The sequence below is a fragment of the Grampus griseus genome, assembly GCF_964374135.1.
Source record: "Grampus griseus genome assembly, chromosome: 4".
Lineage (NCBI taxonomy): Eukaryota > Metazoa > Chordata > Mammalia > Artiodactyla > Delphinidae > Grampus > Grampus griseus.
The window spans coordinates 69,649,626-69,666,315 of NC_138997.1; the positions used below are offsets into that span (position 1 = coordinate 69,649,626).

The window sequence follows — 16,690 nt, forward strand, 5'->3', positions numbered from 1 at the left end:
ATGTGATTAAAAATATCTGATACAGTTTTCGTCTTGGAGAGAATATGGGCAGAAAGATAAGTTGTGAACTGAGCCACGGGAAATGTCTGAGTGGTGGCAGAGGACTGAGCAGAAAAACGGGATTATCAACAGTTCTTGGTAAATGATTAAATACATAAAGAGAGGAAGGAGTCAAAGATGAACATGATACATTCCTAGTGAATAAGAGGACAATGGAACCATTAAAAAGGGCAAAGGTATTTTTTTTTTTTTTTTTTGCGGTACATGGGCCTCTCACTATTGTGGCCTCTTCCACTGTGGAGCACAGGCTCGGGAATGTGCAGGCCCAGTGGCCATGGCTCACGGGCCCAGCCACTCTGCGGCATGTGGGATCCTCCTGGACCCGGGCACGAACCCATGTCCCCTAGCATCGGCAGGCAGACTCTCAACCACTGCGCCACCAGGGAAGCCCGCAAAGGTATTTTTGAAGATATGTGGTTCTAGATGATGCAGAATATGATATCACTTTCTCTAGAATAAACATCCACATCCTAGGAAAAGCATTCAAACCCTCTTGTCTAGTTGAAACCTTCCTTATCAGTATTATTAATCTTGCCTCATCTCTTGCTACCAGTATGTTAGGACTCATGATCGCAAGTGACAGAAAACTTCTCATTGGTTTAAGCAATAGATACATGAAAGAATTTATTGAGTAATTTAGCTGAAATTTCCAGAATTATCTAGTCCACAATGGATTCAGGGCATCACACATGTCTCCAGGCCAAATCTCCATTTCTGAATCTGCTTTCTTCCATGTTGCCTTTTTTCTCAGAATCTGTGAGTGGGAAGATGGCTTCAGGCTTCCATTTTTCCAGACTTAAATCCATTGGAAAAGAGAGATCACCCTTCTTAGTAAGTCTAACCTAAGGCAGAAGATTAACTCAAATATGTTTTCCTCTGGAGTCCTGCCTCAGCCATATGGTCTGAGAGTGAAGAAAGGATAGTTCTCCAAAGGAAATGATCAGAATAGGGAAAGACTGCTAAGCAGGAAAAAAAATGTCTACTAAAATCCTGTCATATGATGACTCCATCATGCTTTCCCACTGTTGACAGAAAAATCCTCAGGTGAATGATCAGGGATCTGAATAAGTTCCTCGATTCTGATGTTCCTTTTCTCTTGAGTACACTGCAAGAATTTGAAATGTTTACTGAGATGAATGTTACTTTGAAGGGAGGATTTTATAGTCACAACAGTTGTTTATTTTTTGAAACAAGAAAATGACTTCTATTTCAAACCCCAAGGACATTCATTAAAATACGAAAACTATTAGGAATTAGGAAAGTAAAAGATCTCTTCCAATAATTTTCAACTACTGAAATGTGCTTTCCCTTGTGGACCAAGTGTGTCTTAACCATCGAGGGAAGTAATTTCCCCCTAAGATAAGGGGGAGATATTCACACGTTTTTCTAACATGGGAAGCAGTGCAAATTAGGGTCCTGGTTTATCCCCACTGCTTCATCTCCCATCTTCCTTTATACTGTCACCTGGCCTTTAGGATCAGGTAAAAAACTCCAAAGGAGCACATCCATACCTTCTTTGGCTTCCCTCCTCCAGCCAAGGATTCACGTCCGGTCTCCCCAGGCCCACCCTCCAATAAGAAGCGACTAAAGCAGTGCACCTGCAGGAGAGGGGAAGGGAAGAGTCTGGAGATCCAGTCACCTTCACAAATCCCCTCTTCCAGTCCAAGGAGGCAAAACGCAAGTGATACCATTGGAAGGGGAAAAAAGTCTTTCACCCGCCAACACCCGAAAATTTTTTCCTGGCATTCGCAAAATGAGTTGCTTTTCAAGAGAGAGAGGGTCTGAGAGAGGGTCTGCTTTTCAGCCTCTGGATCCCTCATACAAGAAACTCTCCTTTCTCTCCTCCTCGCTCCTCGAATCCAGGGTGAACACCAAAGCCGCCCTGACCCAAAGTTAACACTCCCGGGTCCGGCCGCACCCTCAGCCGACCAGGCCCCGCCTCCCCTGCTTTCCAGTAACCGGTGCAGGGAAGGAGCGCCAGGGAGATCTCGGTTTTCCTGCACGGCCGGCGGCTGCCGCGGATCGCGCAAACGCGCGGCCCAAGGGAGCGGGAGTCTCCTCCGGCACCCGGGAACCCCTCCGCAGCTCAGGGCTGACTAACGAGGCAAGTCGCATGCGCACCGAGACGGGCCGGGGAAAGGGAGAGTGAGGGGAGGGGCGAACGCAGAGCACCAGCCGTCGGAGCCCGCGGGGGTCACTGATGACGCATGCGCCGAGAAGGAGTGCAATCACAGCCTCAGCTTGCGGCGACCGGCTTAAAAAAGGAAACACCCGAGACCCAGAGGGCGAAGGAAATCTGGCTGCCGACGCGTGCGCGCTCCCGGTGAGTGGCGCCCCACCGGGTGGGCCTGGGGCGTGACGCCCGCCGGTAGGCTTGCCTGGGCGGCGCATGCGTGCTACCGGTGCTGGTGGAGGAGGGGAAGGAAAGGGAGGGGGAGGAGGAGCGGGAGGCAGTCGCGGGGAATTGTTTGGGGGTGGGTGGGGGGCGCCGCTCAGCCCCAGGTACTGCCTGAGCTGGGAGCCACGGCGTCTTCCGGGCGCAGCCGGGTTAGCTGTTCCGAGTCACCGCAGCTAGGCTCCAGGGTGGGGGAGGGAAGAAGCCGGAGCCGCCGCAAGCCACACGGTGAGGGCGCGGGGAAGGGGAGGGAGCGGGGGGCGGTGTGTACGGGGCCGGGGGGCGGCGGCCAGGGGAGGGGCGGGCGGGTGCTGAAGCCCAAGTTTTGCCCGTCGCCCTAGTGTGTCTTTTCTCGGGAGTCGGGGCGGAGGCCCGCCCCGGTTGAGGGGCCCTCCGGAAAAGCTGGGGTTACCTGCGGGGCAGGGGCGGGATTGGGGTGCACGGCGGGGCCGGGTGGCTGGAGCGCGCTCTTGGGCTGGGGCCGATTCGAGCGGCAGAGCGGCCGGGAAAGCCGGAGACCGGGTGCGGAGAGGGCTTTCGCTGGGGACCCGTTAGGCCTTGTGACCCACTTTATTCCTGTCACAACTCGGGCACGTTTGGAGCGGAGCCCAATGGGGCGCCAGGACGGCCAGCTCCTCCGGGGAACCCCCGCCCTCCCGGCCCTCGGCCCTCGCGCCGCGGTCCGCAGTCCGTGTGGCGGCCACCGCCGCCCCTGGGCTGGTTCCGTTAGTGGTCGCGGTTCCGGGCCTCGGTCCCCGGGGAGCGCGCGGCTCCGCGCGTCCGACTCGAGCGACTGCGCGGGTTCGAGGGTGCCCCGCGCGGCGCCGCTACTCCTTCCTTCCGTCCACCCGCTCCCGCCTGCTCCGTGTCACCGCGGCAGCTGGCTCTTCTAGCTGCCTTTCCGCCGGCGAAGCCGGAGTCTTTATAGCTAGTCCTGGAGCTCTGGCCCCAGGAGTGTAGTTTCCAACGCGTAGCGCCGCAGAGCTTATATTCCTGAGTGCGTTTTCGCCGGTGTAGAAGTCGTCCTGTTAGTAATATCAGAATCCTGAAAGGTAAAAGCCTCGTCCTCAGACCTGGCAAATGAAAGATCGAATCAGGTGGCGGTTTCTTGCTATCAGAATGCCACGCTCTACGACCTTAAGCCTTTCTAACCTTAAAAAAAAGAAGAAAAAAAAAAAGAAAAAAACCAATGTCTTCTTTTACAGTGAAGGAAAAGCCCAAGAAGTAAAGAAACTTTTACAGTAATTGTTGATTTGGCTATTATGCTGATCCCCCGAATCAAAAAAAGGTAATTTCACTTAAGTCTGCATTCTAATTTGTAGCTTCATTTTAAGTGATAAGAGGAGAAAATCATGCGGCGTTTTCCCTCTACCCGGTTGAAAAATAAACGTTCTAAAAAGGATAAAATTTAGGTAATGAGGTGCTTTCTCTGTTTTATAATCTTGGTGGGGGGGGGGGGGAAGAAACTAACTCAGGTGTTAAGTAGTTGACTGAACAGAATGTCATTAAAGGTTAGCCTGAAGAAGATAGATGGAAGTTGTGGTAGAACTAGTCATGCTCAGCTGTGAAGAATGAGGAAGCTTTCTGTGTAATGACATGGAAAGATCTCCAAAATATGTTATAAAGCGAAAAAAAGCAAGATGTAGGACAGTGTGAATAATGTGCTATTTTGTGTGTTAAGGGGGCACCCGTGGAATAAGAATACAGATTTGTGTTTGTTTTTCTACGTACAAAGAAATCTGGAGGGATAGTGGAAAACTGACAGTGATGGGGCAGAGGGAGAAGTAGCATGATGAGGGGATAGTGGGAAGTGACATGCACGCTGTATGTCCTTATATTTTAAAATGTTTGTGACTATATTATAGGTTTAAGGTTAAACAAAGTTCTCCTCTCCAAAATAATTTGCTGTGTGTTTTTTTCTGTTGCTTGTCTTTCCTTCCTAATTTATGGTAATTTTGGCTATTTTCAATATGATTTCTTTTAATTTTTTTTAGGAAAATGAACTAAAATTGAAAGAGGCTGAGGTCACCAGTTTAACTCTTAAAGATGTTTAGTCTTATTTTGCTTTGCTAAAATATATGACGTTGTTTACATTTGGCATTATGGCTGGATTATGCTGTTTTCAGAGCATAGTTTGTCCTCCCTTCCTTTCTTCCCCAGGAATCGTAGTTGTATAAAATTTTACTTTTACTTATTTTAACTCCAAAGTTGTCATGACAAATAGTTGGAGAATATGAATACTCCATTAAAATGATAAAAGAATTGATTGTCCAGGTAGTTTGCTTTTCAGATTGGGAAATGGTTTTCTCAAGGCAATCAGACATGAACCTCAGTGACATGTAAATTTATATTTGTATACATGTATATAGTACTACTTATGGAAAATTAAACCGATAAGTCAATGATCTGTTGGTGCAAAACACTAAAAACTTCTTACAACTTATGGATTGTTATAAGCAGTATGTAATTTTGGTGGGTGGGTACTCAAAATTCCTCTGGTGGCTAATGTTGTATAATCAAAAGTAGTGAATGTTGAGTGACAGTTGCTATGGGCATTTTTGTTATGTTACCAGCATTCCTTTTTATTTTGTAGGATAGGATAATTGTGTTATTTCTTTTTGATCTGTAGGTCTCTAGTAGCCAAACTTCTGCAAATGGCATTTATTTTTCGTTTGAATTCCATGTGGGTCTATTCAGTCTTTTTGAAAAAACAGAATCATATTTCAAAATTTTACTTAAAATTTTGTTTTTAACATTATAGAAGTAAATCAATGTTCATGAAGAATTAAAACAATACAATGTATATATAATAAGAGAAAACGCCCTTTGCACACTTCCACTTTGTCACATCTCTCCCTAGAGATAACTGCTGCTAACACTGTTATATAACTTTCCAGTTTTTTTTTCTGTGCATTTACAAACATAGACTTTTCAATCTTGAAAATAGAATTATATTGATTGATCGTCTACTTTGCCAGTTTGCCTCTACTGTGGGCTGTTACTAACCCACAGGACAGGGAAATGACCTGGAGTATGTGAGAAAGTTTAACGTGTAGTATACACCGTAGGACATTCTCATCTTTTCACTTGTGAGGGGCTGGTTGGTTTGGGGTACATTTACAGAGTTTGTAGTGAGGTCTTAACTGGTGTGAGCTTTATGTGATGTAGATTGAATTCACCTGTAAGACATGGATTCCATGGCTTTTATAGGACTCTTTAGGGTCCACATTCTAACGTTTTCTTTGGGTTTTGACCTGGTCAGTAGCTCACAGGTTAAACTTTGATTTTATTCTCCTGTACTTGCAGACCACTAGAAAGCCCCTTAGATTACATCAGCCTCTCCTGGTCCTCTGAAGTGAACCTAGGCAGGCTTTGTCCTTAACTAAGAGACATTGATTGACTTGGATGGAATCCAGCCTTGGATGGAATCCAGCCTTTGAAGCGGAAAGGGGAGAAGAGGCATTTTGGTCCGGTTTGTGCTTTACTGACAGCAGACAAGTTGCATGCATACTTCCACTCAGAGAGAACATTGCCCTTCTAATAGTTCCAGAGGTGGTGGTTTTTTTTGTATTGTCTTTGTTTTTTTAAACCAAGCTGCGAATAGTTACCAAGACTTAATTCTTTTTAGGTGATAGAAAGTTGAGTATTAGTCAAGACACTTTACTAAGCTATGTGACATACATAGAAAGATAAAGTATAATTGACCCTGCCCTCAGAGGGTTTGAAATCTAGTATGGTTAAAAGAGCATGTATGTAATGATTATAACACAAGATGGGAAATGATAGATTCCATAGATACATGAGGTTTGTAAGGGTAAGACTATTTCTAGCTTTTTATTTTTGTGGGCATGGAGTTTGGAGGGAGAGTAGATATCTCAACGTTTTAAATAGTTAAGAAAGGATAGAACATAAAGCTCAAATCCTAGCTCTTAAGGGGTAAGGAAGTAAGGAGTTAAATTGCATCCTCATAGCAGGCACTTATGAACACTAATTGATAGTTTATTTTTGTTTGCTTGCTTTTTACTCTCTCCCACTGGAAAGAACCATTTGATGTTTTATTTGATCATTATAATACAGCCTCTCTTAGATTTCAGGATTTTAGAATAGGAGATTTAATTCTGCCAGTTAACTATTGTCTACCATCTAATATGTCAGGCAGTGTTAATATTAAAAGTAAATTGTTGGGGCTTCCCTGGTGGCGCAGTGGTTGAGAGTCCGCCTGCCGATGCAGGGGACGCGGGTTCGTGCCCCGGTCTGGGAAGATCCCACATGCCGCGGAGCGCCTGGGCCTGTGAGCCATGGCCGCTGAGCCTGCGAGTCCGGAGCCTGTGCTCCTCGACGGGAGAGGCCACAACAGTGAGAGGCCCGCGTACCGCAAAAAAAAAAAAAAAAAAAAAAGTAAGTTGTTTTTTCCCTCAAAGCACATATTTAATGTCCCCCCTCCCCCACATTTTTACTTCTGGTGCTATGTCAAATAAAATATTTATTTGCTGTACGTATTTTAAACTCTGAAAGCAAACAACAATATGGTGAAAACTCAGAGTTCCACAGCAAAACTACCTTTTATTGTTTGTGTCTCTTACCAGTTCTTCTCAGATGCATAAAGTAAAAAAATAATTTTAAAGTGTAGTTTCTTGTAAGCACTGTACCAGTGGACATTGTATTTTCTCCTTTTCTGAGTCTAAAATTCTAGATGGAGTGTATGAATTACAGAATACATTTTAAGTGTCAGAGCAATTTAATTCTTGCTAATTGACTGTGATTTTTATAATGGCATTTATATTTATAGGTTGCTTTACAACCATTTGTTACTTATTTTTATAGCTCTGTTAGGTATAACTCCTGTGAATTAGGTGGGTAAGAGATTGCTGTTTTTCTCCATGTATTTGATTATGCAAATGTTAAATTACCTAAACTCCTCATAAGTATAGTGTCAACTTTGAGTTATTAGTTATTTTAGGTGTGTATTTCATAAAGATGTAAGTCTACTTATTATTTTAAGTCTTAGAAGTCTACAGAAAAATCACTTGTAAAAAATAAATTTTTATGTATTATTTTTGACTTTCATAGGATACTGTTTAGAATGTGATTTACCTTTTATTTTTCAGAAATATTTTCTCATTTTTATATTAATAAGATCCAAGAATAAGACAAAAATTCCCATCTCTTTCAAAGAGGGCACATTTAATCAGATATGTACATTTTTAATTCCCATCCAAGATAGTAGAAAATGAAAATACAGATTGATTCATGCTCAAAATTTTGTGTTTAAAAAATAAAACACAAATGGGTGTTGCCACAATGAGGGTTAAACCAACAACTTGCTAAGAATTTATCATTTGCATTAAAATATGGCTGTAACATAAATAGCTTATTTCTTTCTTAATCTTTCCCCCAGTTATAAAAATAGTGTATCCCTAATGTAGAAAACTTGGGAAACATGCAGAGCAGGAATTAAATTTTTGAAAATACCACTGGAATTCTCACAACCACTAGACGCCATTGTTAACCTTCTGAAATATCTTCTCCCTGTGTTTTGTTTAGCCACATCACGTCTATAAGTGTACATATACTTATAGACATCACATGTACACTTATAGACGTGATGTTTACAAAATGGTCTCATAATGCGTCCACTATTGTGCAAACTATTCTATTCACTTAACAGTGAATCTTGAACATTTTTATATCAGTATTTTTCTACAACATTATTATTTTTAATAGTTATGTGATATCCTCATTTATGTTTGTGTAATAATTTACTTACTGATCTATTTCTGTTGGATGCAAGTTTTCAGTTTTTAAAATTATAAACAATGGGACTCCCCTAGCAGTCCAGAGGGTAAGACTCTGTGCTTCCACTGCAGGGGGCGTGGGTTTGATCCCTCATTGGGGAACTAAGATCCCGCGTGCTCCATGGAGCTGTGAAATAATAAATAAATAATAAATAAATACTTTAAAAAATTATTTAAAAAATGGTCACTTTTAGAACTGACAGCATTAGTCATCTGGTAGAGTTGATACTTAAAAAAATTTCAATAGGATAGTCTTCAGAAGAATTAGAATTCAAGTAGAATTTTACTGAATTTGTATTAATGTCGAGATTAAACAGAAATTTTGTGCTTTTTGTTGAAAAAATATGCCAGAAACATATGATAAATTATCTAATATTGATTCATAATAATGACTCCAAGATTTTTATAATGGTATATTTTCTTTCTAAGGTAGGTTTAACTTTGAATTGTATTAAAGTAACTTGGCATTTCATGAGCAAACATGATTTGGATAGCAGTGCTCTTGAATAAGCCTTCAAGTAAGGTAGGAATCTATGAAGCAGTCTTTACACACTCAATTAAAATTTAAGCTGTAACATTTTTTACAACAGAACAGAGAGTTTGTTTGATTGCTCAAAAAAACTTCCTTAAAAGGAAAGTCTGAATACCAAGAAAGAATACTTTCACCCAAAGAATTGACGTTACCTGTGTATAGGATTTCTGTGAAATTTTATTCAACCCGTAGGTATCTATATCCTGTAGTTTAAATCGGGGAGAAAAACTGTTAGATTAAACTATTTTCAGGGGAAAATAGATATGATCTTAAAGTTTAATGCAGTAGTTTTAAGGTGTCTTCTGTTGCCTGTTTTTGGAAGTTACATATTTTATCAGGTTCCTATGACTATTTTTAAAAATTTTTATTTGAGTATAGTTGATTTATAATGTGCTAGTTTCTGCTGTGCAGCAAAGGGAGTCAGTTATACACACACATATATACACTCTTTTTTAGATTCTTTTCCCTTATAAGTCATTGCAGAGTATTGAGTAGAGTTACAGTAGGTCCTTATTAGTCATCTATTTTATATATAATAGTGTGTATATGTCAATCTCACTCTCCCAGTTTATCCCTCTTCCTACCCCCCCCCTCTGGTAACCAAAAGTTTGTTTTCTACATCTGTAACTCTTTTTTTTGGTTTTGGTTTTTTTTTTTTGCGGTATGTGGGCCTCTAACCGTGTGGCCTCTCCCGTTGCGGAGCACAGGCTCCGGACGCGCAGGCTCAGCGGCCATGGCTCACAGGCCCAGCCGCTCCACGGCATGTGGGATCCTTCCGGACCGGGGCATGAACCCATGTCCCCTGCATTGGCAGGCAGACTCTCAACCACTGTGCCACCAGGGAAGCCCAACATCTATAACTCTTACTTCTGTTTTGTAGATCAGTTCATTTGTACCATTTTTTAGATTCCACATATAAGGGATATCATATAATATTTGTCTTTCTTTGACTTACTTCACTCAGTATGACAATCTCTAGGTCCATCCATGTTGCTGTAAATGGCATCATTTCGTTCTTTTTTATGGCTGATATTCCATTATGTATATATACCACATCTTCTTTATCCACTCATCTGTTGATGGACATTTAGGTTGCTTACATGTCCTGGCTATTGTAAATAGTGCTGCAGTGAACATTGGGGTGCATGTATCTTTTAAAATTATGATTTTCTCTGGATATATGCCCAGGAGTGGGATTGCAGTATCATATGGTAGCTTTATTTTTAGTTTTTTTAAGGAACCTGCATACTGTTCTCTATAGTGGCTGGACCAATTTACATGCTCACCAACAGTGTAGGAGGGTTCCCTTTTCTCCACACCCTCTCCAGCATTTACTGTTTGTAGATTTATTTTTATTTTATTTTTTATTTTTTTCCCTTTGCGGTACGCGGGCCTCTCACTGTTGTGGCCTCTCCTGTTGTGGAGCACAGGCTCCGGACATGCAGGCTCAGCGGCCATGGCTCACGGGCCCAGCCGCTGGGTGGCATGTGGGATCTTCCCGGACCGGGGCACGAACCTGCGTCCCCTGCACCGGCAGGCGGACTCCCAACCACTGCGCCACCAGGGAAGCCCTGTTTGTAGATTTTTTGATGATGGCCATTCTGACTGGTGTGAGGTGATACCTCATTGTAGTTTTGATTTGCACTTCTCTAATAATTAGTGATGTTGAGCATCCTTTCATGAGCCTCTTGGCCATCTGTGTGTCTTCTTTGGAAAAACGTCTATTTAGGTCTTCTGCCCATTTTTTGATTGGGTTGTTTGTTTTTTTGAGCTGCATGAGCTGTTTGTATATTTTGGAGATTAATGTTGCTGCAGGAGGGTTGTCTTTTCATTTTGTTTATGGTTTCCTTTGCTGTGCAAAAGCTTTTAAGTTTAATTAGGTCCCATTTGTTTATTTTTTTTTCTTTCATTACTCTAGGAGATGGATTGAAAAAGATCTTGATGCAATTTATGTCAGAGAGTGTTCTGCCTATCTCTGTGACATAAATCACAGCAAGATCCTTTTTTGAAAAGGATCTTTTCACTTCCTAGAGAAAGGGAAATAAAAACAAAAATAAACCTCCTAGAGAAAGGGAAATAAAAACAAAAATAAACAAATGGGACCTAATGAAACTTAAAAGCTTTTGCATAGCAAAGGAAATCATAAACGAGACGAAAAGACAACCCTCAGAATGGGAGAAAATATTTGCAAACAAAGCAACTGACAAAGGATTAATCTCCAAACTATGCAAGCAGCTCATGCAGCTCAATGTCAAAAAAAACCCAATCCAAAAATGAGCAGAAGACCTAAATAGACATTTCTCCAAAGAAGATATACAGATTGCCAACAAACACATGAAAGGATGTTCAACATCACTAATGATTAGAGAAATGCAAATCAAAACTACAATGTGGTATCACCTCACACCAGTCAGAATGGCCATCATCAAAAAATCTAGGGCTTCCCTGGTGGTGCAGTGGTTGAGAATCCGCCTGCCAGTGCAGGGGACACGGATTCGTGTCCCGGTCCGGGAAGATCCCACATGCCGCGGAGCAGCTGGGCCCGTGAGCCATGGCTGCTGAGCTTGCGCATCTGGAGCCTGTGCTCTGCAACCGGAGAGGCCACAACAGTGAGAGGCCCGTGTACCACAAAAAAAGAAAAAAAAAATCTACAAACAATAATGCTGGAGAGGGTGTGGAGAAAAGGGAACCCTCTTGAACTGTTGGTGGGAATGTAAATTGGTATAGCCACTGTGGACAACAGTATGGAGGTTCCTTAAAAAACTAAAATAGAACTACCATATGACCCAGCAATCCCACTACTGGGCACATACCCTGAGAAAACCATAATTCAAAAAGCGTCATGTACCACAATGTTCATTGCAGCACTGTTTACAATAGCCAGGACATGGAAGCAACCTAAGGGTCCATCGACAGATGAATGGATAAAGAAGATGTGGCACATATATACAATGCAGTATTACTCAGCCATAAAAAGAAATGAAATTGAGTTATTTGTAGTGAGGTGGATGGACCTAGAGTCTGTTATACAAAGTGAATCAAGTCATAAAGAGAAAAGCAAATACCGTATGCTAACACATATATATGGAATCTAAAAAAAAAAAAAAAAAAGGTTCTGAAGAACCTAGGGGCAGGACAAGAAAAAGACGCAGATGTAGAGAACGGACTTGAGGACACGGGGAGGGAGAAGGGTAAGCTGAGACAAAGTGAGAGAGTGGCATGGACATATATACACTACCAAATTTTAAATAGATAGCTAGTGGGAAGCAGCCGCATAGCACAGGGAGATCAGCTTGGTGCTTTGTGACCACCTAGAGGGGTGGGATAAGGAGGGTGGGAGGGAGATGCAAGAGGGAGGGGATATGGGGATATATGTATACATATAGCTGATTCACTTTGTGATACAGCAGAAACTAACACACCATTGTAAAGCAATTATACTCCAATTAAGATGTTAAAAAAAAAAATGTTCTGCCTATGTTTTCCTCTAAGAGTCTTATGGTATCCAGTCTTCCATTTAGGTCTTTAATCCATTTTGAGTTTATTTTTGTGTATGGTGTTAGGGTATGACTATTACTTTTGATAGCGACTGCTTTTTTCCTTTTTCTTTTTTGTCATGAAAATAGGAAATTTGGGGGTGTTTATTTTTTCCATTTATTTATTCTCAGTGACATGATCAGATTACTAAAATACCTGGTTTTATTCTAAATAAAGCTTATTGTTATTTATTACCTGAAATTTAGTAACGAAGACAGCAGACTACTTTAAAGGTCTTAATTAGTTACATTTATAGCATGGTATAGGGATGAAGAGTGCACAGCTCTATAGCTAGCCTGCTTGGCATTTACATCCTGGTTTTATTGCTAGTGATTGGACAAATGTTACCTCAATTTCTCATCTGTAAAATGAAGATAATACTAGTTCATAATATTATGTGAGAATTAAACAACATGTGCAAAGTAATTAGAGTAATGAGTATTTATCACAGAGTTAATTGTTCAGTAAATGTTAGCTATTACTATTTCTGTCGTTTTGTTACTTTCATAGTGTGTACCAAACGTGGCTCTTATCATTTTTTGGAGGAGAGTTCCAATTTCAATAAGTTGCTTAGAGTTTTGTATCTACATATAGAGTTTGGGAGTACTTGACCTTTTTATGTGACTCAGAACAATGAAAAAGTTATTAGAAGATGTTGCCAGGGTGCGTGGTATTGCATATTTCTTTGAGATACTTTTGCCAAATCAAGTTATGGAAAAGCGGTGACTTTTTTTCTATGTCGAAACTTAAATTTTAGTTGAAACAATATTAGAAGTTATTTAGGAAAAAACCCACAAATTCAAATGAAATATGTTAGAACCTAAATTTTATTTTACAACTTTAACTTATGTAGTTCTATAGAAATTTCACAAAATTTTATTAGAAGCAAGAAGAGAAATGAGAGAAACATCAGTTAATGGAAAATGCTATTTCCAACTCTTACATGGTAATTTTTGTCTCCATCAGAAATGATGATGATATAATATCTGTACTTATAAAGGTCTCTGTTTCACCAGTAGTTTATTGTATGAAACAGATTTACATTGTTTAGCTTCTTTTTAGAAAGACTTTTTTCTTTTGAAAATAGTTTTGTGGTTTTTATAAAAATGAGTCTTGTTCCTTGGGAAAGAGTTAAAGTACCAAAAACTACAAAGAAAATCTATGATGAAAAAAATCACCCAAAATCTCAGGGATAAAGCTCTGTTAATATTTTTTTCAGCATTTTCTAAGGGAGTTGGGATGGGTGTGGGTGTGCATGTGTATGTATGTACATGTACATGTTACAATTTTATAGCAAGTGGAATATATGCAGTTTTATAAACTGCTTTTTTCCTCTCATCATGCTTTCTGTATATCTTTACTTGTAAAGTAATGTTTTCATTATTTTTATCTAGTCTTAGTCCTTTACTTTGTTTTCAGTTGACCCTTGAGCATTGTGGCAGTTAGGGACAGTAACCTTCTTTGTGGTTGAAAAGGTCGAAAATCCACGTATAACTTATAGTGGGTCCCTCCATGGTTCATCCATATATGCAGTTCCTCAGTATTCAGGGTTCCACATCCTTTAATTCAACCAACCACGGATCGTTTATTACTGAAGTATTGGGTTGGCCAAAAGGTTCGCTTGATTTTAAGTAAAAATAGAAGATGTATTTCATTTTCACCAAGAAATTTATTGAACAACGTAATCATTAACAGAGCGAACTTTTTGGGGAACCCAATATTTACTATTGGAAAAAAATCTGTGTACAGGTGGACCTGTGGAATTCAAACCTGTGTTGTTCAGGGGTCAACTGAAATTCATTTACATTTTTGCTGATAATAGCCAAGTTTGTAACCACCATCAACTTTGACTTTTCTTTGAGTCATCTGTTTTGCATTCCTTTTTATCCCTCCTATTTTGCTTTTTTTGGTGTTAATCTAATTTTTTTTCCTGTTTTTCCTCCTGTTAATTTGTTAGTTATATATTCTTTCATTATACCTTTAGTGGTTATTCTAGAGGTTAAAACAAGCATATTTACAATACAAATTACATATAATACAGATAATACAAATTATTACTTTTACCATTCCCCAATAATGACACCTTCTTACACATTAACTCATACTCCAACCTTTTTGCATTGTTATTGTTCTGTGTTTTATTTATACATATTTTAAACTCCACAAGATAGTATAGTTTTGGACAGTCAATTTTTGTTCATGTTTACCCTTTCCAGGGTTCTTCCGTCCCTCATTTCTGTTTCTGTCTGGGATCATTTTCCTTCTGTCTGAATAGCTTCCTTTAGTAGTATGTATTTTAATACCAGCCTACCTACTGACAGTGAATTTTTCCATTTTTGTTTATCTGAAAACATCTTAATTTCACCTTTTTTTGAGTTATATTTTCACTGGGTATAGAATTCTATGTCAGTAGTTATTTCATTGTCTTATGGCTTTCTGTTAAAGTCTTACTGAAGGTAATGTGTCAGCTTATAGTCTTGCTAATAATTCTTTTATTTTTTTCAAAAGACTTCTCAAAATGCCTTCTTTGCTGTCATAGTTTTTTAGCAGTTTGACTATGATGTGTTGAGGTGTGTTTTTCTTTGTATTTGCTTTATGTTCATAGAGCTTTTTTGAATCTGTAGCTTGGTGCCTTTAGTTTGGAAAATTCTCTGTCATTACATCTTCAGTTATTGCTTCTGCCCCCTCCTCCTTTATGGATTTTAATTTAAACATTTATTACACCCTGTCATCATGTTTCACATGTCTCTTAAAAATTTTTTTCTCTATATATTTCAGTTTGGGTATCTTATAATGACCTATCTTATAGTATACCAACAACTATCTTACTTTTTCTCCAAGCCAATCTATTGTGTTCTTAATTTTACATTGAAACTTTGAGTTCTAAAACATCCATTTGATCCTATTTTATACATTTTTAATAGACTTCAAGTCTCTTGAACATACTGATTAAATGCTTGTTATTAATTTCAGTAACTGCATCAACCATTGGTCTACGTATATTGTTTTTCTGTTGTTTTTCATGTGTTTGTGTGGTTCTGTCACTTCATATGTTGCTAGGTTTTTCAAAGAACTTGTCCATCTCATCTAAGTTGTTGAATTAGTAAAGTTGTTTATAATATTCTCTTATTATCCTTTAAATAGCTATAGAATATATCTTGAGTCTAATATCTGTATAATCTGCAGAGATTTGGTGTCATTCCTGATATTGGGAAATTGTGTCTTCTCTCTTTTTTCCCTGATCAGTCTGGCTTGAGATTTATTAACTTTATTAAGATTCTCAAAGGATCAGCTTTTGGTTTAACTGATTTCCTCTAGTTCTCCTGCTTTTTGTTGCCTTATTTCTGCTCTGATCTTTATTAATTCCTTTCTTTAACTTACTTTAGGTTTGTTTTCTTTTTCTAGTTTCTTAAGGTAGAAGCTGAGGTCATTAATCTGTGACCTTTTCTCCTGCTATATGTGTGCTACAAATGTCCCTCTAAATATTGCTTACAAATTTTAATATATATATGTTTTTCATTTTCATCCAGCTCAGAGTACTTTTTAATTTACTTTTTGATGTCTTCTTTGGCCTCGACATTATTTAGAAGTATATTATTTAGTTTCCAAGAATTTGAGGGTTTTCCAGAGATCTATTATTTTTAAGTTAATTCTCTTGTGATGAGAGAATATACTTTTATGACTTGGATCCTTTTAAATTTATTGATTTGTTTTATGGCCCAGAATATGATCTGTCTTAGTAAATGCTCCATGTGCACTTGAAAAGAATGTGGATTCTGTTGTTGTTGGGTGGAGTGTTCTGTAGATATCAATTAGGTCAAGTTGGTTGATAGTTTTTGTTTATGTCTTGTAATTTTTGATTGAATGCCAGACATTGTGAATTAAAAAACAAAATAAAGCAAGCATCAAGTATGTTCTGCCAGAGGGTGTTTACCTTTTCTTCTAGGCAGATAGACTAGGGAGCCAGTCACCTTAATTTATACAGAGGCTAGGTTGCTATTTGAGTAGTTTGGTGGTATTCTTCTTCTTCTTTCCTTTATTTGTAGGGTGTGGTTTTCCAGGACTTTCATTTCAAAGCCTTTCATTTCGTTTCAAAGGGTCTTTACCCCTTAGCAGAGCCAAAGTGGAAAATTTCACTTTGCTTTTCAAAGTTTTTCAATTATTATTTAGCCTCTTACCCTGTACTGTTTTAAAATTAAGCAAATGTCCTGTGAGAGATATTGGCCTTGAGCTTGAGGTCCCTGCAGTTTCCCATTTTTGTTACTCCAGCCCTGTGTGAACACCAAAAGCACTCCTGGTTTCTTGGTTCCTCAGCAGCAACGTTTTGTACAGGCCAAATCTCAAGTTTTCAGCCTTCACACTCAGCCCATA

General features: G+C 39.6%; 2 protein-coding genes across 8 annotated transcripts in view; one reads left to right on the forward strand and one right to left on the reverse strand.

Moving 5' to 3' along the window:
• Window positions 1-730: 730 nt before the first annotated feature.
• Window positions 731-2,451, reverse strand: LOC309822288 (uncharacterized protein; the record flags this gene model as incomplete). The annotated part of the gene is made up of 4 exons (XM_082654023.1): window positions 731-1,165; window positions 1,572-1,658; window positions 1,749-2,156; window positions 2,224-2,451. The coding sequence occupies 4 exons, from the start codon at window positions 2,449-2,451 to the stop codon at window positions 1,070-1,072; spliced, it is 819 nt and encodes a 272-aa protein (XP_082510149.1). The 3' UTR covers window positions 731-1,069.
• CLOCK (clock circadian regulator) overlaps window positions 2,295-16,690 on the forward strand; it is a 135,253-nt gene continuing 120,857 nt past the window's right edge. For 5 of the 7 annotated variants that reach the window (XR_014296631.1, XM_082653017.1, XM_082653012.1 and 2 more), the window contains exon 1: window positions 3,436-3,743. The gene's annotated coding sequence lies outside the window, so the exon portion shown is untranslated. Of the gene's footprint in view, window positions 2,384-2,511; window positions 2,684-3,435; window positions 3,744-16,690 lie in introns of those variants that run through there. The other 2 variants (XM_082653015.1, XM_082653013.1) reach the window with 2 other exon arrangements.